The sequence below is a fragment of the Pungitius pungitius genome, chromosome 4, assembly GCF_949316345.1.
Source record: "Pungitius pungitius chromosome 4, fPunPun2.1, whole genome shotgun sequence".
Taxonomy (NCBI): domain Eukaryota; kingdom Metazoa; phylum Chordata; class Actinopteri; order Perciformes; family Gasterosteidae; genus Pungitius; species Pungitius pungitius.
Genome location: NC_084903.1, coordinates 2,323,406 through 2,347,856, shown reverse-complemented (window position 1 = coordinate 2,347,856; position 24,451 = coordinate 2,323,406). Strand labels below are relative to the sequence as shown.

At 45.3% G+C, this 24,451-nt stretch overlaps 1 protein-coding gene across 2 annotated transcripts in view; it reads right to left on the bottom strand.

Moving 5' to 3' along the window:
• adamts18 (ADAM metallopeptidase with thrombospondin type 1 motif, 18) overlaps nt 1-3,327 on the bottom strand; it is a 42,722-nt gene extending 39,395 nt beyond the window's left edge. Inside the window, exons 1-3 of one of the 2 annotated variants that reach the window (XM_037455323.2) lie at nt 3,035-3,327; nt 2,662-2,734; nt 1,341-1,654 (exon numbers count right to left, since the gene is read on the bottom strand). In XM_037455323.2, the coding sequence (XP_037311220.2) occupies nt 1,341-1,654; nt 2,662-2,734; nt 3,035-3,136 (489 nt within the window). In that variant the 5' untranslated portion in view covers nt 3,137-3,327. Of the gene's footprint in view, nt 1-1,340; nt 1,655-2,661; nt 2,735-3,034 lie in introns of those variants that run through there. The other variant, XM_062561665.1, reaches the window with a different exon arrangement.
• Between the last annotated feature and the right edge of the window lie 21,124 nt (nt 3,328-24,451).

Below are 24,451 nucleotides of genomic sequence, written 5' to 3'. Positions count from 1 at the left end.
ACAAGAGTACACAACGAGAGATGCAGAGGCGCCGCAAGCGATAAATGAGCTGGGCCGAGCTGGAGGAGGCAAGAGGAGGAATGGAAGCCTGGGTGATAACCAGGGGTATGGCTTTTAATAAGTAGGTATAGTGTGTCCAGCTGGTTCAGGCTGGTGTGGGACGCGTCAAGGCATGTCAAAGCAAATGATCTTCTTACCCCTCTGTCCCTTGAGGAGTTCAAAATAATCAATGAGAAGTTCAGAACTAAATTCCAATTAAAGTGTCACTGATGTTCTGTAATGAAGAGAGAAATAAAGTCAAGACAGTAAGAACTTTTGGAATCATTCTTGTTTTTAGTCTTAAGGTAAGAGATAGCCGATGTCAACGTCATGTGAATTAAGTATGGATCTGGAGTCTTAACGTCTTGAGCTTTGTTTGTATAACAAACCAGACGCAGAAGAAAAGAGTAAGCTGGCCTACCCCCCCCCCAAAAAACATGACGATAATTTAATAAAAGATTTTGAAGACGGCTTTAAACTATAGATTGACACTATAAACTCTTGTCTACAATGATTACAGAGGGAAAGCAAATCAAGAGACAAGTAGAGTCCTTTTTTCATAGACATCTGTACACGCAGAGAAGTCGCCCTATCAGACCTTTGCTAAGCTAAACCCATCCTGAGCTCTACTTGAGGGCCAGCTGGTCTGTTTACTATCTTATTACGAGGGACAATGACGATACATGTTGATTCTATTGGCACGTTGTCTGCAACAAACTATTAAATTGATTCCTGCAAGAATGACTTGTGGTCAATCTCCTCCTCTTCCTCAGAATGTCCCGATCAATACGTTGGGTGCTTTTAACCCTGGCACTAAGATAAACAGCTCCATTGAATTATTGAATCTTTTCGTATGATGCCCTGTCAGCAGACTATCATGTCTCTCTATTCCCATTTTTTCATCCCCTCTCAACCTCTCAACAAGGTCCCTCACAAAGCTGGAGAAACGGATGCTTGCACTCATTGGGTAGTGATGTCATGCTACAGTTCACCAAAACCATCAGTCATTACAGGACAGACGGCTTTAAGGGCATAAAGGAATGGCTCATGAGGTAAGGGTGGAGCACAAGCCATGTTAGATGAGAGACTATTATTTCCCCCCCAAAAAGACTTGCAAATGAAAAACATCCTCATTAGCATATTTGAAGTCATTTAACTTGGTAATGTTTCATCCTTCTCCAAGCCATGTAGAATAATCTATTTCAGTAGAGATACATGCAATGTAATAAAAATAATACAACAACATTTTTTTTTTTAAACAAAGCTCATCAAGACCCAAGAAGTCACCATCAGACACTTACCAGTCCAGAGCAAGTCGAAATGGCTGCAGAGGAGGCCGAAACGTTCCGTATAAATCCCTGATACAGGCAGTCGTGAATCCCCACGTCGTCCATCACCGTGGCGATGCCATCCCAGCCTACCGCCTGCACGGTGAACCCCGGGCCCACCACAGGGGACGGTTCCAGGTCCAGGTGCATGTCCTGCCCGAAGGCCGAGAGACGGTAGTGCAGAGAGGAAGACAGGGACCTCCTGCTGCGAGGGCTTCTCCTGGTCACATCGTGGGTCAGGTATCCCCCCTCGGAGTCCACCTCCACGGGGGTCACAAACACGTAGTCTGCAGACCCAGAGGGGTGGAAGGGAGAGAGATGACATCAAGCGCTCGAATGATTCCTCCTCAGCGGTTCATTGGCTTCATCTCATTTCAGTTTCAGCTAGTTGTTAACTAAGCCATTGCTTGAACGTGTCAGTTGAGAGACAGACAATGACACCATACCAAAGTAGTTGTATACTACCAAAGCAACAGTTGGTTGCTGCGCATTCTTGCCGCAAGCTAATTGCTCTTAATGATTGCTGCAAAAGGTAACTTCAACTGGTAGATGCAATCCAAAAAAAGGACAACGCCGAGTCGCATTTAGCCAGGTCGAACCAGAAACCAACCCAGAAACACACACACAGCATGCATCTCCCAGATGGCAGGCGCTTTATGGGAGGGGAAGGTGCCGCGCTCAGCTGTTGCTCGGAGGAGAGCCCCTCATATGGGTCGCAGATGACTTTCTAACAGAAGCCGGCGCACAATCATACTTCCGCGCATGTCGGATATGGGTCAATACTTCAAAGACGGAGGCTGTGGTTATGTTGTGCAGTTGTCATGGTGTTCCACTTAAATGCAATCATGTATTTACTAACCACTTCAATACAGTAGAGCAGTGGGAGATTCCACATTAAAATCAGAAATGTACTACAAAGGACCAAAGGTTTTTGAAGTATTTCCTCTCTGTGCTTTAAAGGTCTGAGTGTCTGCATGTTCTTCATATAAACCTCTCCAATGGAGTATCTTCACTCAAAAGTTTCTTTGGGTCAAAGACGCCCACGGGGAATCCCTGCACTCAGGGAACTAGGTTGGTACAGACAATGAAGCATATTAAAAAGGTGGGGGTCCCCTAACATTTCTTCCTATAAAGCTCCCAGAATAACAATGGAACTCTTAATATTCCCAATTGCTTGAATCAAGAGCATCTTATGGAACCACTGGTCCAGTATCTCAGCCACATTCGCTTTACAAACAATGGGACCATGCCAGCTGGAAGAAACCGCCGCAGATGTCACAGGACGAGCACTCACCGTGATTTAATCCGTGTCTGTCGCTGGAGGAATAGCCGGCCGTGACTGTGTGCGCGCGGTAAACGTGCAGCGTCTGCAAAGATAAGAAGAAGAAAAAGAAAGCCCATCAAGGGACGGGTAGCAACAGGTTACACGCGCTGTAAGAAGCGGGAGCCAACGGCGTTGATGAATGGAGCTCCTCTGTTGAGACACGAGTTGCAACCCAGGTTTGATTTAGGATGACAATCACTTGTCCAACTTTTGCCCTACAGTCAGGAGAGCACGGCGGTGCATGCGCCGCACTGAAAACAGACAATTGTGTTTGGTTTGTTTTGGTCCCGGCCCAGATGGGTGCGTGTGCTGCATTTTAGGAGTGTATGCGTTTGCCACATGCCTTGACAATGTTCCAGGACAACAGGGTGGACAGGAGCTTGACTGAGCTGCAGCCGACCAGCGGGATGGGTAAAGTCCAGATCAGAAGAAAAAGGCAATCCATGGTGATGGCATGCAAGCTTCCACCTCCGCCGTTACCTCCTAAAAGAGCGCAAAAGTAGTAATAGCCTGCGGTGTCGCATAATGCAATATGCACGCATTGTTTAGTGCGTCTGTCCGCGCTGCACTTTGCTCGTTCAGGTGAAGTCAGCAGGTTGCAGCAGCCGATGGTGCGCACGGACGCAGCGCGCACTCATGTGTGTGTGTGTGTGTGTGTGCGCGCGCGTGTGTGTGAGGAGGAGCGGTGTGGCGCGGTGTCGGGGATCACCGGGAGGAGCGCGCTGACTGAGCGCCCAGTCCGGGCTCTGAGTGGAGTCGGCCCGCAGGATGGAGCGCAAGCCAGCGGCCGGCAGCCAATCAGCGCGCGCCATCATTTACCACGCGCAGATGAAAAGAGAAGAGAAAGAGATTCTCCTCCTGGCAGCCGCGGGCCTGCTGCTGCCTTCAGGTTCCACTCGTAAATCTCGACTTTAAAAGCTTTGTGAGCGGTGAAATGACTTTTAAAACGGGAGGAATAGGTTTTTTCATGTTGCAATAAGAAGTGGAGAAAAAATAGGCATGAAGTGGAGAAAAAACTTATTATTTTGAAACCATTGTTTCAAAATAATGAAGACATGCACAATACAGTAAATTAGAAACCAAGGTATGATGTTCGGATCTCCCAATGCTTTGCTTAGATAAAAACTAGCATTGATAAAAAAGTGAGTCAGGTACCGTAGAATGTCTCCATTTACTTATAAAGTATTGTTTTTCCGGCTAATTGATACTTTAACAGTCAGAGGTAAATCTTGTACTCCACCACACCATTTATGTGAGTTGACTTTCAGATTAAGATCTTTGTGTTGTTGTAGTTGCTGCTGCCTTAAAAAACCCTTACCCCCTTAAAAGAAACCTTAAAAACATAATGACACACGCACACAACGCAAATGCTGCTCAGCGCACCTTACTTTAAACAACGCTTACATTTGCCCCTTTAGGCAATTTGGGGATTTCTGACAATATGAATGTTGTTCTTATAAATGAAATTGCACAAAAGTGTATTTGCGTAGGTGTTATTTTTTGCTCCGTGAAAGGTCCAACACTCTGAAGTTGGGGTTGCTTGTCATGAATCAAGCACTGCCTAAAGATCAAGGTGGACACATCAGGGGGTCTGCATGCGTGGACATTTCACTCTCCATACTTCCGACTGCATTTCAAAGCAAGCAGCTTGAGTTAATCATCCCAGCCCTAGCAGCGCTAACAGCTAGTCAATAAAACAAGCGCACGGTTTGAACTCGATTAGAAAGTCTCACGGTGAAATGTGTCATATCCAAGTGAAAGAAGGTCACTCGTGGCCCTTATTATTAGGGCCCGCGAGTGACCCCGGTCCTGCACTCGCCTTCTTCATTCCGCTGGCCGCTAAAACACCTGGGCAGGTTTTCGCAGGGGTGCCGCCACAGACCCGCAGCTGAAGAGCCCGGCGAGCTCAGCACACAGATATTCACGCTCCGCCGAGCACAATAAGGCTTCTCACAGCTCCTGCCAGCTTTTTTGGCCGGGCACAGAGCGCAGCCCAAATACAACGTCCCCTTAAAAAAAACCCCGCAATATTCTCATGGGGCCTATTAATGTCTGTGCCACTTAAACGTGTGTTTAGAGGGGACTGGCCAAATCACCATTCGTTGTGTCTTTTTCATCAGTCACGGTAGCGGTCCTACCATATAAGGGCGTGTGCTCTGACACTTTGTAGATTACTGCCAAAAATGAAAGTTTTAAGGTGGAATACTATACATGTATTGATCTTGATAAGGATTTCAATCCAAGGCCATCCCATTAAACCTAGAGCACAGGTTCAGCCAACACATGCCTCTTTGAGGTGTCAAACACAGACTTGGGGATCATCCCATTTTGTGAAGAAAGGAAAGGAGGAGATTGATCATATGAGACAACCAGAACGCAAAGGAAAAGAACCCTACTTTTACCATTAGGCTACAAACTGTCATTCTGTACCGGTGAGTGGTGCCAATGGAAATTAGGTTGTTAAAATAGATTCATCTTCCTGTACAAGATGTAAACGCCAGGCATTACCCACAGATATGGTGTGAAATCGTGCAATAGGGCGAAAATGAGGGAGATGGTGGTGGATTTCAGTGAAGAGTCAAGCCCCCCAGCTGGTCCGCCTCGCCGGAGTCACGGGGAGATCCTACATGGCGTGAGCGCTCAGACTCTTTGCACGTTCGTACCGTGTAAGGACAATCTGGTTTGGAGCTGTTTCGGATTAGTTTCATTAGAGAGCCACTCTGCATTGCAAACCTCCCGCTCTGAAAATGGGACCCATTATGCCGGGATCTGCTATGTTTCTCATTGTAATACGAGGAAAACAGTTGCTGGAAGCATGTGAGAAGAACTTTGCATTCCTCGCGGCATGCCAAAGCATGCAGTAGACATTTTTGGCAGCGGTGTTTGTGCGAGTCGAATAAAACACATGAATTATTCGTAACTTTTAACTTGGCGGGTAAGAAAATCTTCTTGATGGTACCCTGCCCAGCTCTGTCCTTTTAGTCTCGCTATCTCATCCATAATGAACAGGAAGCCAGGTTGTATTTTAGGAGCTACATCTACAAACCATTCTGAAGAAACTACTGTAAAAGAGGCCACGTTCTCCATAGACCACTATCGCGCATGTACAATAAAGCAGTGAAGCAAGGACATAACCCTTTGGAGCAGGATAGTGGATGAAGGCAGAACGAATTCACTATCTGTTACAACGTATGAGTCCCTTAATAGCAGGCCTTCAGTAAATGTTCACTTTCTTCCCACATCACATTATGGAGACAATCTCTTTGTGGAAATAGGCCCCCCTCACGATGACATTATACCTCATTGGCTCCTAACAGCGTCTACTTGTCGCTAAGATCTAGGATGCAATTTGGGTGTCCCTGTACTTGGTGCTGGTGTGCTTTGAGGGTGCTGGGAAAATCCCTACTCTGTACTTTGGAGGCTAATTGAAAATGTCGTCTGCACAGTGTGATGTGGAGTCGGTTGTTCTGCAAGCAGCTCACGTTGTTGATCCCTCCCGTCCACCCGTCTGCTCTTGTGATGCGGAGCCTCCGAGAAACGCGGCGGCGTCGAGACAGGAGAGTGGAAAGACTTTTGATGGGATTTGCAATGTGGCCAGTGCAGCTCCTTGCTTTTTCACTTTTCCACAGGACGGCTTTCTCTCCGGACGGATCGTCTTCCTTCCGTCCTACTGAGGGTGCAGTTTGGGTCGTCGGTGGCTGTCACAGATGCTTTCGAATGTGAACGCTGTTACAGCCGAGCACATCACGCTCGCTGCCACTGTGTTGACAGACAATGTGTTTATTTACTGCACGCTAAAACGACTGTCTAAGGCCATTAGATGTCCCTCCCTTTCTCATGATCACCCCCCCCCCCCCCCCCCCCCATCCCCCCCCCCGGGGTTGTTGAGTTACTGGGGCCTTTCAGGTCAGTCTGTTGTTTGTATCCCAAAAGGAATACAACATATCTGGTTGCAACGGGAAGCACAAGCATTTGAGTATTCCGGCTGGGGATGGAAATAGATTTTAAGATTTCGAGACAAGGTCCATCCCCCGGGCCTTCCGTCCTGGGAACGACCAAGTGAGAGGAACCAGCGTCAAATCCCCTTTCACCACCCAAATCACCTTTGACAAGTTAATGGTGTCGAAGTTAGTAGACGGCCAAATATACCTACACAGAAATATGAACTCAAGGTAACACAAATACTTATTTTAAAGGGGTCTCTGAAAGCTTTTTTTTTATCATGATGACAAACATTCACAAGACTTAGCACACCTAGAAGCATAGTCTGCAATGAAACCAATATTTAAACCAGATTTTAATAAAAATATAATTGTGATAAGTGATAATGAGGCACCTTTTATTGTACTATTTTTAAATTTACAATCGGCTTGAGGAGCCCTGAAGCTGCAGGTTGACCTGGAAGCCACCCACTAGGACGGAGTCCTTGGTTGAGGTTTAGTTTATAAACTAAGCGTTGGGTGGGTGCACTCTTGTTCCACTCGGACATTTCATTTCTGACAGTCACATGGCAAATGGGCTCTTTTTCTAGTCTTCCGAAAACACTTCCAAACACGCTTTCACACTGCGTGTCGTCCTCGGCCCGATCACACGCTGCAGGAACACACTGTGGGAGCGCCACGGGGGTAAAGTCTGTTTCCCCCAGGAGAAGCCAACTGTCACTTTGGGAATATCAGAACGACAGCTTTCCTGCCCCGGTTCATCCTCGCTTCCCTGGCACCGCCTTTTTTCCAGCAGCGGACTGCAAAATGGACAACTGCGTCTCCAGACGTTCCTCCTCTCTCCTGTCCTGTACTCTTGTCCTCGTTTCAGACCTCATAATTACCCTGCTGCATGTATCTGTGGAACCCTTTTTTGGGGGGGTGAATTTCCGCCAGTTCTTCCAGGATTATTTTAGGCTGTGTCAGCGGTTGCCACAGCGGCAGGCATCTGCTGGCCTGTCAGTCATGTCTCGTCCTTTGCGGCCCTGCGTGATCTCCTCCTGCGTGTGGATAGAAATAGCTCCAGTGTGGGCCAACCACACATAAAGTGTGTGTGTGTGTGTGTGTGTGTGTGTTTAGGGATGTGATAGCTTGGGAAAACAAAAGGAAATTCCGTTAAAAGGAGGATCTAGCTTTTGGAAATGTCTGAAGGAACTTCAGTCTTGTGTATATGTCTTAAAGCCAAGCTGGTAATGGATGTGAATGCTTGCTGGTAGCTTATGCCCCTGAGAGTGCGTTTCCAGTCTCAGTCAGTGTCACCTACTCTCATCAGAGGAGCTCCTCGGGCCAGGCCTTCAGGCATCGGTCACTGCCAGCATCAAAGACGTGAAATGTTAGTTTAGCTTGCAGATGGTCCGTCTGGAATTCTGAAACAGCGTCTGTGCGATCAGTCACATAGAGTGTAAGAGAACGGTAAAGTTGAGGTTAATTGGCTAATAGTGGATGTCTGATCATAGACTTATCTCGATCCTGTTTAAAAGACAGTGAGTATTCGTATCTCGGAAGGGTTAACTGTGGACCATGCTAACGGAATGTTTGCATAACCCATAACAAAAAGAAAGACCAACCAATCACAGCTCAGCAATGCACGTTATGCAGGTCATTCAGGACATCTCTACCGTAGCGGAGCCGCACTGTATCCTGACTGTACCTTAGGGTGGTGTCTCTTTTTATAGCTTAACCAATCCAAAAACACAAGTGTGAGGAATGAATCTGACCGGGCTCTCAATCCGCTGCCTACAGCAGTGCATGACTGTATTCCTAATCCCAGGTGCACACTGCCAACTAAAATAATGGATCATTGGGCAAAGTTTCTCTTTTTACCAAGCTTTAGTTGTGTAATAATTTCAGTTACATTCCAGAGATTTATAGACAGACCTGTTTTTTGCACTGAATGCAGACTTTCGTGGAACAAGTGATACTACAAGAGTAAGTCGGAGGTAGCATGCTAATTTGAGTAATTATCTCTGGAACAAAATACATATTTACATATGTTTCCATCTATCATTCTGGCTTCATTTTAAACATTGGACCTAAAAGATTTTTGGTGCATTAATTTGTACCTTTTTGGTTTATCAACCACTCAAAGGTCTCTTTACTTGCCATTCTCCCATTTCTGCAATGCTTTCTTATGAAATGTCTCATTTTACGAGACTCGCCTGCGTCGGATAGTAGTTTGACGTCTGAAGAATATTTACCGAAAGAAAAAAGTTAAACCATAACCCTGTCCCATCTTCCAACTAGGAAGAGAAATGAGATAAATACACGTCTTTTTACTTTTTGTACCTGCACTGTGTGTGTGTGTGTGTGTGTGTGTGAGAGGTGGGATTCCCCTACTTTCACTTTGAAGTCAAGGGGATGATTACATAAAAAGAAAGATACCATCAGTTGTCAGCCAGGTGCCAGGAGAGCCAGAGAGACCATTTCCTATCCCATCAGCACCTGGGACTTGTCCACGATGACATCACACAGACAGTGCTGGGGAGGTGCTAACTGCCCGCCGTGTGTGTGTGTGTGTTTGATGTTTCTCAGTGTTGGTTGCCGGGTAGAATAAAAGCCTTCTGCTCCTGGGGCATCAGTCCAGACTCCTCATAGCTTCATTTCTGTGTTACAAAAATGTTTCTGAATATCTGCTACACACCCACACACACACACACACAGATCCACATCTGTATATGTAGCCATCTTAATTCTTTGTGTATGTCTTTGCTGCTCTAGTATTGATTTATGCAGTTTCTATTACCCAGCTACTGAGGAATGTCGTGGGAGCGCTGTCTCCCCCATCTGACTGGGACCTTTCATTTGTCTCCTAAAGCACTTTGTAATAATGTTTGACAAGTGCTTAATCGTAAGGTTAATGTTTATCAATGTAATAAAAGAAGAGTAAATCAATGACCAGGTTGATATCATAAATTACTGTAACCTATTAATGTATTCATCCACTTCATATAATAAATACATTATTTGAAATGACCTATCGTTCGGTAAAACACTGTATTTAAATCTGTAAGTTGGTCCAGTGAGAGGAGCATGACGTCAGCCTGGTGCTGTTGAAGGGATGAACACAATCTTCCTCTATCGGGGTGATTACTGCACCCTGGAAGGAAGGGATGTAGCACCAGCAGCATTATCTCAGAACAAGTGAAAGGATTATTTTCATATCTTCTAGTTTTCCTGAAACACAAACGGTACCCACATGTGGGATTCCATGGCGACGCATTGAATACACACTGATATCCTGATACAATCAAGGTTATTTCTTTACAATTAAAGATTTACCGCGAGGAGAAGACATTTTGAATCGTCTTTCTTAACTTCCTTATTTCTCTTCTCCTTTTTTTATTTCTGCACATTCCTCTATAACCTCATTGAAACAGCCCGCACGGCTCCCGGATCATGCAGCTGGACCTCGTCCAGTGGCGGAGCGTAGGACGTTTCCAACTGTTGTGACGAGGCTGGGTAGAAAGATGACTGGGCGAGGTTTTAATACACTGTTTAATTCCCATTAGATACGGTCTGGTGCTGCTGGGGTTCCACTGTACGCGCCATGCTTCCCACACACACACACACACACACACACCCTGCCTGTTGCCTCCTTTTGCAGAGCTGCTCCTCTGTTATGGTCAAATGATCTTCCGGGGTCTGTATCAAAGGGCTTGCTTCTTAAAGAGTTGTTGGGCTGGCACACTGGGCTAAAGTTGCAAAAGAATTGTGTGTGTTCATGTGTGTTCATGGATGTCATCCTAGGGCTTAGTTTTTTTTTATCATTGAGGCCACTCCTGCTATTGATTTCAAATCATCCCACCTGATTGATGTTCAGTGTAGTGAATGGAGCAACAGGGCCAACAAAAGGCAGAAACCACAAGCTTGTGAACATGGATTTAAACAATGCATATTACAAAACAGTCTATTTCGCCCCGGAAACACATCAAGGCCTCTTTTTATACCTCAAAAGAATCACTTGTTGGATGCAAACAGAACTTTTGTTCACAGGGATCCTCCACATGTTCTGTAACCTTCTGCAACAATACAGCAGCCGGTCCACACCTGAGCCCTTTGTCAGCTGCAAATGAATATTGACAAAGACGGAACAATATTAAGAGGCTTAAGAATTCTGACTGATGTGTCCTTTCGGACCATGGCTGTCCAGAGAGGGCCGGTGGAGGCTGGTTGCAGCTTTCTTAAAAAGGAAAAGCTACTTGGGTGTGGAAAAACACACCTGTCATGACATACGTGTCGTGCATTCAAGTTTACGACACACAAGTCGAGCGCCGGCCGCTCACATTACGTCACTCCAAAAGGACTCGTGGGAGCAGTTTGATTCCTAAAAATGTGCTGTCATCAGAGCACAAACATTAGCCTGTAATCAACAGTGCGGTGTTGCTGGACACTGACTCCCTGAACCTGTGTGTGTTTAGTTTTATCCCAAACTGAACAAAGGCGTACATGGCGTCTCTGGCATTACATGCTACCTTGAGACATACAAATGAAGTTCAGATAAGCATTGAGCCACACAACATGATGTGAGAACCACACTGAGCCTCCCAAGGTTCACTGTCTCAAAGGTAGAGTTGGTAATCTTCCTTAAAAACATGTCTTTTCTCTCATTATATCTTGACAGCAATTACCAAAATGTGTATCTACCACAGGATTGTTATAAGCCCATCCAATTATTTAATTGGGCGACCATGAACTCTTCTACCGGTGCACTGATCCACAAGCTGCTGGCTCAACAATGCGAGTACTAACATCAGTCACGTTTGTTGGTTTTGTCTTTTGTAAAATGTTTACGTTCAAAAGGATCGTTTTGAGGGGAGACGCTGAAGGGACGGCCTATTGGCCCACTTGGGTCACCTTCGTGCAGCTCTAAGAACCTTTGGAGCTTGGCTGCTGTCATTGGAAAAGAGTTGAAAACCCGTTGCCTGTGTATTTTCCAGTTTACCAGTCCTCTGCACACGTTCACTCCGACCCTGAACTTCAAAACAAGACCCGCAGCTGCATGAGAGAGCTAAAAGTGGAGTGGGAACCCGATGCGTTCCGTCTTTTCCAGATAGAGTCTGCGCAGTGTCCGATTGCACGGACGTGTCAAAGGAGGCGTTGGTTGTTCGCACCACGGCGTTGGGATGTGACTAGAGGGCTCGTTTGTGCCAAATCAGATCAGTTTTGGGAACTTCTGTTGGCGACAGCAGATGTTCCAGTTGTCTGACATGCTCATGGAACGGCACGAGCATGTTTATGACCGAATGATAATCCGGCTACGCGATGATGGCTTATTCTAAAATCGGACTTTGAAAGGCAGCTTGAGGATTTTTCGCTCTTGAGGCTTAAACCACATCTGTTGCTCTAGCATGCCTTCGTCCGCTCCGTGTTTTTAATCCGTTCTCTGGTTGCAGCCTGCTGTCATTAATACAGTACACAGAAAACAAGGTCTGTATAAAGTGTTCTGATATTCTGTTCAGCCACAAAACCTCCAACTGACTCACTATTTTCCACTGGGGAGAAAATCATCCGAGCAATTGTGTTGAGAAAATGATTTGATGCGTATCCTATTGATACTTAAAGTCCGGTTGTATTTCTTTCACAATATTTGCAGGGCCAGAGCTTTTGCCGATGTTAAACATTGAATTCTAGAGGAAGTGTTCTTTCAATGAATCCAAAATCTACCAGTAGCAAATCCTCAGAGACACAATCACTCCGATATCAAACAGGACACTGGTATTACTACAGGTATTATGTCAGTGATAAATGAGGGTGATTGTGAGATTGAAAGGTACAAACTGATCCAAAGAAAGGATATCCAAGCTGTTACCAACCCCTCCGCTTATCTGCGCTCCAAATGGAAGCCCTTAATAAACCTGTATTGGACCACATATTTACAATGTCGACTACAGTGGTAAGCTGTTGATATCTTAATACTCCTCATGAAGAGGGCAAGCCTGAGCCTGAGGTAAGAGGAGGCCGATTGTGTACTGTGCCGAAGCCCAGACTCACCGAGAAAGAACTCGCACAAAAGTTAGTTTGTTGTCCCACAAAGAAACGGCTGCTCACTTTTCGTTTGTGTCCACGAAGCGGCTCGGTCGGGTTTAAGCAGGAAAACGATTCAGTCAGGTTCACAAAAGTCACACAAGGAGAACATCGAGCTGCCCTCCCAGTGTGTGCTTCACTGCTCTCTTTGCACTCGTATCTCACCAAATAAAGAAAATGTGTGTTTGGAGTTTTGTCTGTGTGTGTGTGTGTGTGTGTGAGAAACACAGACAGCAGTTATCTGTGTGTGCACATATCATGCAGCATTACATCACTCCATGTCCCCCAGGAGCTCCAGGTAAAGAATGACAGAGGGCGTTTGTTTTGCGTCACAGGGCGCCCCGGGGCCTCAGGTGTCTGCTTAATGGCTTCATACAGACAGTGACACAGGCGTCAGGTGACAGGTGATAAAAAGAGCTGTTGTTCGGGGAAACCTCCCAGTCAGCAATATTCTATTAATTTCTATTTTATTCTATGTGACGGCTTTCCCTTTTTCTTTTTTCCTCATATCGAAGCCTTCAGGCCTCAGCGCAACACACACCTGCCTGAGCGTTGGTCAGGAAGGCTCAGCACAGACATCCACCAAAGAGATGAAATGAAATAAAAGGTCCAGCCTTTTGTCAGGACGGTGTGCTGTGAGTTGTTCATGCTGGAAAGTTTTCACATCACCTCACTCATTTGGATGAAGTGTCCTTTGCATTGCAGCGTTTCATCTACCGTTGATTTGATTGAGCATAGAAATGAGCAAGTAGTGGGAGGTTTGCAGTTTGTCATGCTTCAATCTGTGGGGATACACCAATCATATCAGTCAACAGCCAACATTCAAGCTTGTATTAATGATAATAAGAACATTTTGGGTCGAGTCTCACGGTATTTTAAAGGATGGGACAGTGCATTCTCTGAGGGACAAGGACAGACAGTATGGGACACGACAATGGGGACTTCAACCAGCCGATAAAAGACAGATGCGGCTGTTTTAAGATGATCTTTATCATATACCTGCAGAATGAATGTGCCTAATGCATTTTCTGACTAGAACATTTACACCAACGTGTTTGCATTACCATCAAAATACATTCCTATCAAGCCAATGTTAGCATTCATCCTAAAGTGTTGTGACATGTTTCATGTTGTTGGTTGTATTTCTGATGACCCAGACGACAGCTGGATATAATAAAACTACCAGTCCTCATGTGATGTCCAGCAACCCGAGCAATCAGGGCACCTCCTCGAGCCCCCCCCCCCCCCCTCCACCCACCCAACCTCCTCCCCCGTGCTCCTTGTGCTGTGTCAACTCGTCCTGGTTACTTTTCATTGGCAGCGGTGGTTGAGAGCAGCCTGAAAAAATATTGATTGGACTGGATTTGACTAGTTTACCTGCTGGTGGCGCTGTAGAGTCACGTTTTGATGATCAAAAGAGACGTTTGACAACTGTTTCATGGAAACACTGGATTAATAAATGCAATGCTCTCCTGCTGGCATTGTCTTAACAGGACTGGATAGCTACATTTGCTTTATTATATCACTTAAATGTCTCTGTGGAGTACTTTAGTTATGTTGAATTAAAAAGATCAAATAAGATCAAAGATGAGGACTAATCAAATCTGCATGTTGACAATGCAGGCGTATAGAATCCCCCTCAAAAGTGCTTTCAAATGGTTTTTTTTAGACCTTCAGGACATGAATAAAGTATTTTGTTTAGTCTATAAACAAAACTGAGTTTGTTTACAGCTCCAAAGAGAGCATTTAGACATGGACAGATCCGACAAGCAACCCACAAATCAAATTCCCTATGAGGGATGAGGACACTGGTGTGTCCCACTGTAATACGTGAAAAGGGAAATGCGTTGAAATGATGAATGAAATATGGATTGTAATGTGACACCGTTTATTGCCGTTGTGATTCTAGTGACTCACATGCGAATATACACAAGTATACAAAGCATAGACAAGGCTTTTAGAAACACCAGATGTAAAATCTGGTTTGCCTTTACTGCTGGTGAGTACATTTACATTTAATAAAAGACTGTTGTTTATATGCAGTAACAACATCCCTTGTGATGAAGGGCTCTTCATGTGCATTTTGTACTGAGAAGCTGCTAAAAAAAAAATGTTGTGTATACGAAACATTTTATACATGTCTGCATCTTTTCAGCTTGGTTCACATCGGGCTCCAATGCGGGACACTTTTGTGAACGTAGGAACGGGAGAGGATGTAGAGTGAGGCCGAGGCCGGTGGCATCAGCGACAGAAGGGTCTGCCTCAGTGGGTCACTTCAGAGCTGAAGGGGTAATGAGGTCCAGGCCGGCGGCCCGCGGACCGGTGCTTCTGTGTTTGCCGTCGTTCTGCAAACGCAACGTGACCACTGGCGGCGCTTGTCGTCCTCCATCTTGGATGCACCGCCTGCCAATGTCTATCATGTCCGCCGCCCACATCCACCTCCAACCCAAACCCAAATCTCACTCAGCACGCGGCCCACATGGTCTGTTGGCTCGCCTTCAGTGCAGGACCGTTGACTTGTCCCCTTTACCCCTAATACCCCCTTTTACAAGTCGGGCGCCACCGGCTTTCTGGGGGGGGGGGGGGGGGGGGGGCGTGACAGAGTGCAGGTCCGTCCCTGTGCTGCCAAGCCACTGGAAACTGGACTAATTGCCTCTCGCCATGGATCTTTTTTTTCGTTTAAATGATTTCAACGATTTGATAAGCATTGTCCACATTTTCTAAGATCTATTTTAAAACGGGGATAAAAAACCCAGATGCTGCACCTCATGTTTGCAAGTCATATTTCTGTTGTCAAACGATGGCAATACATTTGGAAGTTCTGTGGAGTTGCGTCTGTATATTATTTGTCATCATTCAAAAGGCTGACAAGGACTGTGGTAGGTAACGGCACCCAAAGGAGCCGTAAGGAAACATCCAATGGATCAAGCAGACGCGAGACATTTGAATTAAAAGAATTGCACAGTGCACGTGAATGTCCCTGCAGTGTGTGTGTGTGTGTGTTAGTAACTAGGAAAAGGGGTTTAATAAAATGACTGCATGGATGGACTCAGGTTGCTGATAGTATTGAACTCAAACTCAAGGTTCCATTTGAGCTATGTGGCTCATCTTTCTGTCCAATCTGACTTCTTTTGTAGTAGAGAGGAAAATGGGCCAGTGATGTATTGAATCTTCCTTTTCCAATCAGCAATACAAAAATGTAATACTATTGCCTCAGAAAAAGGTTCATTGTGTCTGTGGATTTGTGTTATTCATTTACTTTAATCCCCATTATTTATCAATGGAGCATATTCTGCTGGACTACATGAGCCACTGCAGTTGGCTCATGCTCCATGAGTTATCACCGTATTAAACTGTTCATTATTACACCAAAACACGTCCTTTCAGAACTCGTCAGAGGACGACGCGTCAGACATCAGTCACTGCATCGGCCAGAGGAGAAGCTGGGCGAGCGGCTGGGCTCCAAGTCTGTGCCAGTGGTCGGCCGCCGCAACCTCCGTCCTCCCCCCGGAGAGCGACAGACAGACACTGAGACGGATGGACAGCCCAAAATTACAGCTCAACCGGCATTCTGAGGATAAACATCTCTTGTAAAAATACACCGAGTGGCCAGGAGTGGCAAAAGGAGCAGGTTCAGCACGGCGCGAGGCCAGGGGAGGCACGTCGGCTCGCTGTATTTAGAGCCTGTGTATCGAGGGATCGTCCTCATGCTCTGACTCCCAAGCACGGATTCCAATTTGTGGCTTTGCGGAATTACCGAGGTTGGAAGGGCCACCCTTTGATATATTTATAAATATATTTTGCTTGTTTGTGAAATGCACCACAAAGTAGAAAGGAGGCTAAGAGCAGGAGAGAACTTTGAACCACAGGGTCAGACATTTATTTGACGTCGAATGGAGCTTGGAAAATGAAGAAGCGAAACGTCTTTGGGAAGGGACAACTTCACACTGGAGTCCGTGCAAAGTCTTGATGCTTTCTGACATCAGAAAGCAAAAGTCCCTCAAGTTGAAGCGTGAAGTCTAATGACTCCTCTGAGCTCCTCCATCTGAACCCAAGGCCCTTGTTGTACTTGGTCGCTCCTGGCCCCGTCCGAGGGCTCTATTGTCTGGGGCTAGAAGCTGGAAACTCTCCCCTGTCCCTGGCATCCACGGCCGGACAATGGACAGAGACAAACCCCTGACACCCCGTCCTCCAAGGGGACAGGGATGGATTATTGCTGCCGATGTTTACTTTGCTATCTCCTCCCTCCTCACTAGTCTGTGTGTGTGTGTGTGTGTGTGTTTTCTTTTCAATGGAAAACACAGAAGGAAATACAGCGAGAGAGAGGAGAGGACAAAAGATGGAGGGCCTCAATGATGAAGTGACCTGAAGAGGGGTGAGATCATTTCAAATAGGATTACACACACACACACACACACAGGCCAACTTCATTGTCCCTGACACTACTCAACCTACACAATACAGAGCAGGATATTGCTGCACCATGCAGTCCTTTCACTATGTAGTCTCAAGCCTGCTGAGTTAACAAAAGCGCTCAAGGTTTTTGGGGGGGGGGGGGGAGCACGGAACGTTTTCTTAAAGTCAGCGATGAAGAGCAGTGAACGTAGAAAACTACTTTTCCTGCGTCCTCTGAAATAAACTGAGGTCAGACTGTATAAGATTGTTGCAGACAAGGTTAAGGTTGAGCGAGTAAATGGCTCCGACAAATGTGTCATCTAACCGCTTCATCGTGTAACATCAGTGGCATCAGGAAGTAGGGTAGTCACACGGGCACTAGCGCGGCAGGGTGGCGTGCGGATGAAGCTCGGCGGCCACAGAGAGGCGATATGTGTGGGCGATATGTCCACAAACCGGAATTGAGGGCTTGTGCGGCAAGAAAACAAAGCGACATCTGTTGGCTGTTGGCAACAGCGCAATAAACAATGAAGCCTGGTATATTTTCCATTTGTCTGTACAAGGCCAGCTCCAAATAGAAAGATGAATGTGCTGATTCGGATCGGATTTTACAATTGAAATGGGAGCATTTCTGGCAATTCTTGGGGACCTCCCGAGGACACGTCAACACGGACCATTGGAGATCGGCTACCTAACCCCTGATTGCAGATTGACAATATCTGTTTTTTTAGCTGCTTGCTGCTTTTTGTTCTGCCAACCGTTTCAGTCCGGTCTCCTAAAATCTGATCCAATACAACAGAAATGCATTGTCACGCATGTTAAGTGAAAACATATTACTTCTATTTTCAAAATATCACAATTATGTTTCAAATCCTATTTCACTGCAGTCACCACAGAAAGGTAGATCGAGTCTTTGTGTATTGTGTTAAGCTAAGTCAATGTTGACTTTTTTTTAATACTTTATTATTACATATTTTAAGCCAAACCCTGAGCAGTAGTTTTAAAGTACTTTTTCCAGAAAATGCAATTAAGGATTCAGTTATATTGGGTCCATCAGAACATCTGTAAACAGAAACAGGAGACATCACACTGCAGCTTTGCGTAACCAACTAATGTGTGATTGATATTCATGAGATCAGCTCATGCTTAGCACATAGTACACTTATGGCGCGTTTCCACCGAGCTGTACGGTACGGGTCGGGAGGGTACGGGTTGGGTCTGTTAACCATGATTTGGCCAGCGTTTCCACCGCCAACAGTACCCTTACTTGATAGGCGTGGCGTATTCCAGAAAGTAGTGGTAACGTCACTTGATAGGCGTGGTATTGGACGGAAAGTAGATTGACATCATTCGATCGCGCGACAACTGAAAGCAACAATGGAGGACATACAGCTGGTCCTGTTATTGCTTCTCGATATGTGGCTGTTAAAGTAAATGCTGCGCGGCGACATTGTTGCGACGGTGTTGTAGTTTAAAAATGGCGCCTCGTGTGTTGTCTTTCCCCTTGCGGCACGCGCAAATGACGACACTCTTTCAACCAACGTTCTGCAGTGAGTCTAGCTCCACCCTTTAGTACCAAACAACTGTGCCAGGTACCCCAACGGAAGGGTACCCAAAAAGTGGTACGGTGCGGATTTGTGGTACTTTTCTCAGTGGAGACACAAATAAAAGGGTACCGACCCGTACCGTACCGCACCGCTCGGTGGAAACGCACCATTAAACACACTCATTGGTCCAATGGCCACAGCTAAAGAATGCAATGGCTCAGTGTGACGTGCTCCAGCAATATGTGCGGAGGACGGTCGACATCCAAAGGACGAGGTGAACCTGACAATAATAGCTTCTGACCGCGACAGATACATTCTGATCCGTGCTCCTGTCCACAAAGAAGCTGCGTGTCAGCGCAACCAAACACCGGCGGTAAATAATGACAACAAGAGCGACCGCCGCGCACATGAGCTCATCCCCGGCCGCCCTTCAGCGGAGTGGCGGGGAGCTTCAGAGCGGGCGACGCGCCTCTCTCCCAGTCGTCTGCTACAATAGAGGCCCGGCCCGTTTCGTCTGATCCCGCCGACGGCTTTCAACTGCTGCCATGCAGGGCCCACAGGAAGCCAGCCATGCACGGTGTATAAGTGTGTTTGTGTGTGTGTGTGCGTGTGCATGGGAATGTGTGTGACCGGCAGGGAGAGGGTCTCTTGTCTCTCGATTTTCCGCCCTGATTGGAGTGAATGAGTGGCCGTTGTGTTTCCCAGCTGAATCTAGCTGTCAATCGTTTTCTTTGAGTTCGCATTGCGCAGGCAAAATGACACCCGTCCAAATGGCCGTTGGACCTGTGCTTTTTAAAAATGAAATCTATTTATTTTTTGTTCAAATTTAATTATTGGAAATCAAAAGTTATTTCCATGAAATGTCACTCACTTTTCAAAATCCTGTGTCCTCCTCACTTTTATTGTTGGGATGACCATTATGGATATTTTCTAAAACCTCGCCCTGTTACTGTCTCATAGTCCCAATGAGACAATTACTACGGGCCCTACAAAGAGAAGGGTGCCTACTATCCATCTAGATAACTGCAACAATCAAGTAAAACAATATCCATCAAGTTAGTTCACCAAGCATTTCTGTTCTGCACCCCTATGGCTGCCTGTCACTGCCTCACTCACCTAAGGAGCTCATTCAGTGCACCTGTCAGCTCTCGTCTTCATCTGCTCATCACTTTGCTTCCTCTGCTTTCCGTCCCGCCTGCTCCCCTGACGGCTTGGCGTTCCGCCCGGTGGATTTCTCCACGTGAGCTGATCTGAGACGGTTTTCCTGCAATGAAGCGGTTGCCTTGCTCATGTCTGTCGTACTGCATTTGGGTCCTTACCAGATGTGATGCTGGGAATCAGAAGGGGCCATCACACATCTCCAACCTGCTGAAGAAAGCTCATAATCGGCTGAATTTGAGCCACGTTCTTCATGACCTCTACCGAGGATCATTCCAAAGCATCCTGAGTGAAAACATTACGAACTGGGATTAAATGTGGATGGCCCTGGATAGGATGGCTCCATAACATAATTGGTACCAATCACTGGGCATCAGTGGCAAATCAAAAGCAGAAATCCACCCAGACATAATCTGTTGACCCCGCTGCAAGATAAACAGAGGGATCAGCCGCTAATCACAAGGCTTCATTAGTTAACAATGCAGAAAAAAGACTCCGACTCCAGCGATGGTGTAATAATGGTAACGTAACGTCTTTTCACTCAGAGGTTCACCCACAGCCGTGGGTTGTGAAGACGTGGAGAAGCTGAAGACGGCCTTCGCCTCTCAGACAATGCAGCCCCACTTGTGCGTTACATCCAACAGGATGGGGACTTTTCCTTCAAATCAGCGCTCTTCCTTCCAACTAAGCCGCCGCCGCCTGCGGCGACTCATAATAAATTACCGTGTCCATCGGGACATGCGGGGTCTTGACGGTGAGCGCTTTGTAGCTTGTGTGTTCGTGAAGCAAGGAGTTTACTATTTTGTTTTGACTGTAACCAAGGATTGACTTTAAATATGCCAGACTTCCACTCTAATATCTCTTCAAATCCCTGTGAAAATCAATCATCACCCGAGGTAATGACTGTTTACACTGTTATACAGTTTATGATCATCTGTTTAGTGGGAGTGTTGATGCCCAGACTCGTATGCCTTGCCCCCGGGTGTTTTGCAGATTTTCCTCAGCAAAGAACGAATGCCATAATGAGCCTTCGCAAAGTCCTTGGCCGGAAAACGTGAAGCAGATCTTGCATGTAAAAAGTTCCGCTGGAGTTGGAGGGCGAAAAGTGAGAGGTTACATGGATTTAGGGTGCTCCAGCAAGCGTGTCCACTCACATCCTCCCACACACCAGCGCCATGCATCATGTCAGACATAGACACACACACACATGCAGTTTTACCACACAGGCTGAAGGTTTTTTGTTTTAGCATGTGAGCATTAGATTTTTTGTTGTGTGGAGATGCAAACATTAAAACAAATGCTGTAGGGAATCAACTCAGATATAAGGAAACATAGTGAATTGATGCTTCTATGGCTCATACCCGCTCCGACAAGAGAAATCCGCTCATCCACGGCCCGCATGGACATGTTTAGGACCAAATACATGACCTAGGATCTGACCTGTGGAAGCCACACACCAAACACCAGGTGGTCGTTTACCAACCCATCTCACCCTGGATTACAAATCAGAAAAGGTTTTTATAGATTCACAATGAATTTAAAGAAGGTGCTGCACATTTCTGACGACACACTCACTGAGATGAGAAGATCTTCCATGCGAACAAAGATAGCAGAGACAAAAATGTCTGAAATGATTGTTCCCCCAATGGTCTCGTTATCCGAGCAGGTCATTAACCCCCCTCATATGAGGAGGTCGCTGTCCTGGTGATGGCCGCCTCTCACCGTGTGACAAAAGAAGCACTGAAATAGAAATGAATCCGTTTTGATATTTGGTTTCACACGGAACAGGAACAGCATGCTCCATGGTGACACGGATCCGTGCACCCAGGACCTTCCCAAGTGGACACCCGAGTACTATGATTGGATCTCGATCCATCAAAGCAAAGATAACCATGAAAAAAAAATCTGCAAATGATGCAGCAACAACAACAACAACAACAATCAGTGCAGGGAAAGCAAACATCATCATTACACCTTCTTTCCGAGTTCATTCATCACTTTAAAATGGACACTTTTTCCCAGTTCCAATGTTTTGTTGTGTACTGAAAAAGCAAATTACCTTATTTCTTTTGGTGTATCTTAGTTCTAAAACATAAGTATGCTTTATGTAGATTCTATAGGTTGTTTTCTTTAGTGTAGATATCAGGAATCAGGAAACATTTATTGCCATTATATGTTAGACATACATGGAATTTGACTTGGCGGTAGGTGCATGACGGAAGACAGTACAATAATGACAACGTAGTGCAGTAATAAGATAAAAATAAAATAAAAATATAATAAAATATGCCATGGGTTAGTAGGCTAAAGCTATGGGTTAGTAAGTTGAGAAATAAAGATAAAGTGCACCAGCTAAACAGAAAGTGACAAGTGAAAGTGACAAAGTGAATGAACATGAGAGTGAGAGTCAATCAGAGGGGGCCCCGGGCTCTGTTGATGAGCCCGACTGCCAAAGGGAAGAAACTGTTCGTGTGGCGGGAGGTCTTAGTCCTGATGGACCTCAGCCTCCTGCCGGATGGGAGGGGCACAAACAGTTCATATCCAGGGTGGGAGGGGTCGGCTACAATCTTTCTGGCCCGCTTCAAAGTCCTGGAAGTGAACAAGTCCTGGAGAGACAGCAGATTGCAGCCAATCACCCTCTCTGCAGAGCGGATGACACGCTGCAGCCTGCCCTTGTCCTTGGCTGTGGCTGCAGCGTACCACACGGTGATGGAGGAGCAGAGGATGGACTCCATGATGGCCGTATGGAACAGATTAGACCTTTGCTAAGGCTTACACTAATCTTGCATGGCACAAGTACAGCAACAAAAACTCTCAATCTTATTTTTTTTCAGTTGAGAGTTCATAGTCCCCCTCTGAAATGACAAAATTCCAAACAGATTCGATCATATTTAGCATGTTAGGTAATTAAGCTAACATTGGTGCCATAACTTAATGACATGCTTATTTTTCACCAAGTGACTCAGACAGGAAATGGAAAAAGTCCTCAATGTGATTAGGTACCTGTCACTTTTGCTCTTGGGATTTTAGTTTAATACGGTAATGTAAATGGTTTTAACTCTAATTTATCAACCCTGCTATGAAGCACTTGGACAGACTCTCCATTGTAATCCTAAAAGCTCCAGGAATGTTCATTTGTTATTGTCACCCAGTTCTGGCATTCTTTAGTCTTCTGGACATCAGGATATTGGAGCAAATGTTTTCCCATCAGATATTGGCTGTGAGACAATACGGGGTGAAAGGGGCTCGGACAAACATTTACCTTCGTCCTCTCCCCTAATCCACTAGTTGCCATTTGCCTGTCTACAAAAAAGGTCAAAGTGGTCACACAAGGACAAAAAACTCCCACTCTGGGGATTTGGTGTCCGTCTAATTAAATACTGATTTGAAAGTGAACAGTAGCTACTGAAGAAAGAGTCTCTGAAGTCAAATTAAAAAGTTGTAATCTGCTCAGCCTGCTGAGGTGTTTCATCTGATGAAGAGAACCAGCGTGTAGTCCAGTTCACTTCAAAAACAATTTGAAGTGAGAGAAGAAGCAACATTTTTCAAATGGTGTTTAATAATCATTTATTTCAAATTTTTAAAGATTGAGTTCCTTTTTTTCACATCTTTTTTAGTCAGAGACACTGTTTACATTTTTCTGATTTGACTTGATTTACGTACTTTCATTCGTAACTTGGATCAACCATTTTATTATTTTAAATTTATTTGAAAAGCCCCAAATGTCAAATTAGCCTCGAAGGGCTTTACAATCGTACACATGGAACATCCTCTATCCCAGAACACTCACATCAAAACAGTTAGATTTCCTTGAAAATTTACCTTTACTGGGGTAAAAGGCGGCAGAGGTGGGATCCCTCTATCAGGATGGACAAAGGTGGGATAGAGGTCATGATTACAGAATAAATAATGTAAAACACTACTATGTGTTGAAGCATATGACAGAAATAATTCATAAAATGAAGTAGTAAGTTAAAATGAGAGCTAATTTTAGCAGCAGTAATGGTGTCAGGAATAGTAATATGACTACAACTAACAATGGCAGAAGCAGTGGAAAGAAGGATTGAGATATTTTATGTAAAAGATATTCCTACTACACTAAGAAAACAATCCGCTAAAAGTTAAGAGTTAGTTTGACCTGCTTTACATTCTGTTTGGGTATTTCTTCCACAGCATTGAACCGTATTCTAAAAGAATCACCATATGTATGTCGCCTTTGTCCTTTGTAAGAACCACATATTTTTCAATAGTTCAGGAAAACAGCCCTGTTTCCAGCTTCGTGACGATGCATTCTCCAGCTGATCCACTGAAGACAGTGACAATAGGTTATCGTAATACCATTTTATATGAATTGTACAAACCCATCCAAGGAGCACTTCAACTTCAATTTATCACACACACTCAAAATTAACATATCTATGAAGTACATGTTTTTCAATTGGGATGGCAAGAAAAAAATGCTGTATTTGTTGCAGTCTAGCCCCATCCTGTGGATGGCTTTGGTTCTGCCAGCAGCTCTGTGTACTATTCAAGTGATCAGGGTAGAGATGAGAGAACAATAATGGGATGCAGATAGTACTCAAAAACCTTGATCTAGTTAAATGTGCATACAACACTACAGAGGAGTATTGATGACTGAGCAACTCTATTCAACAG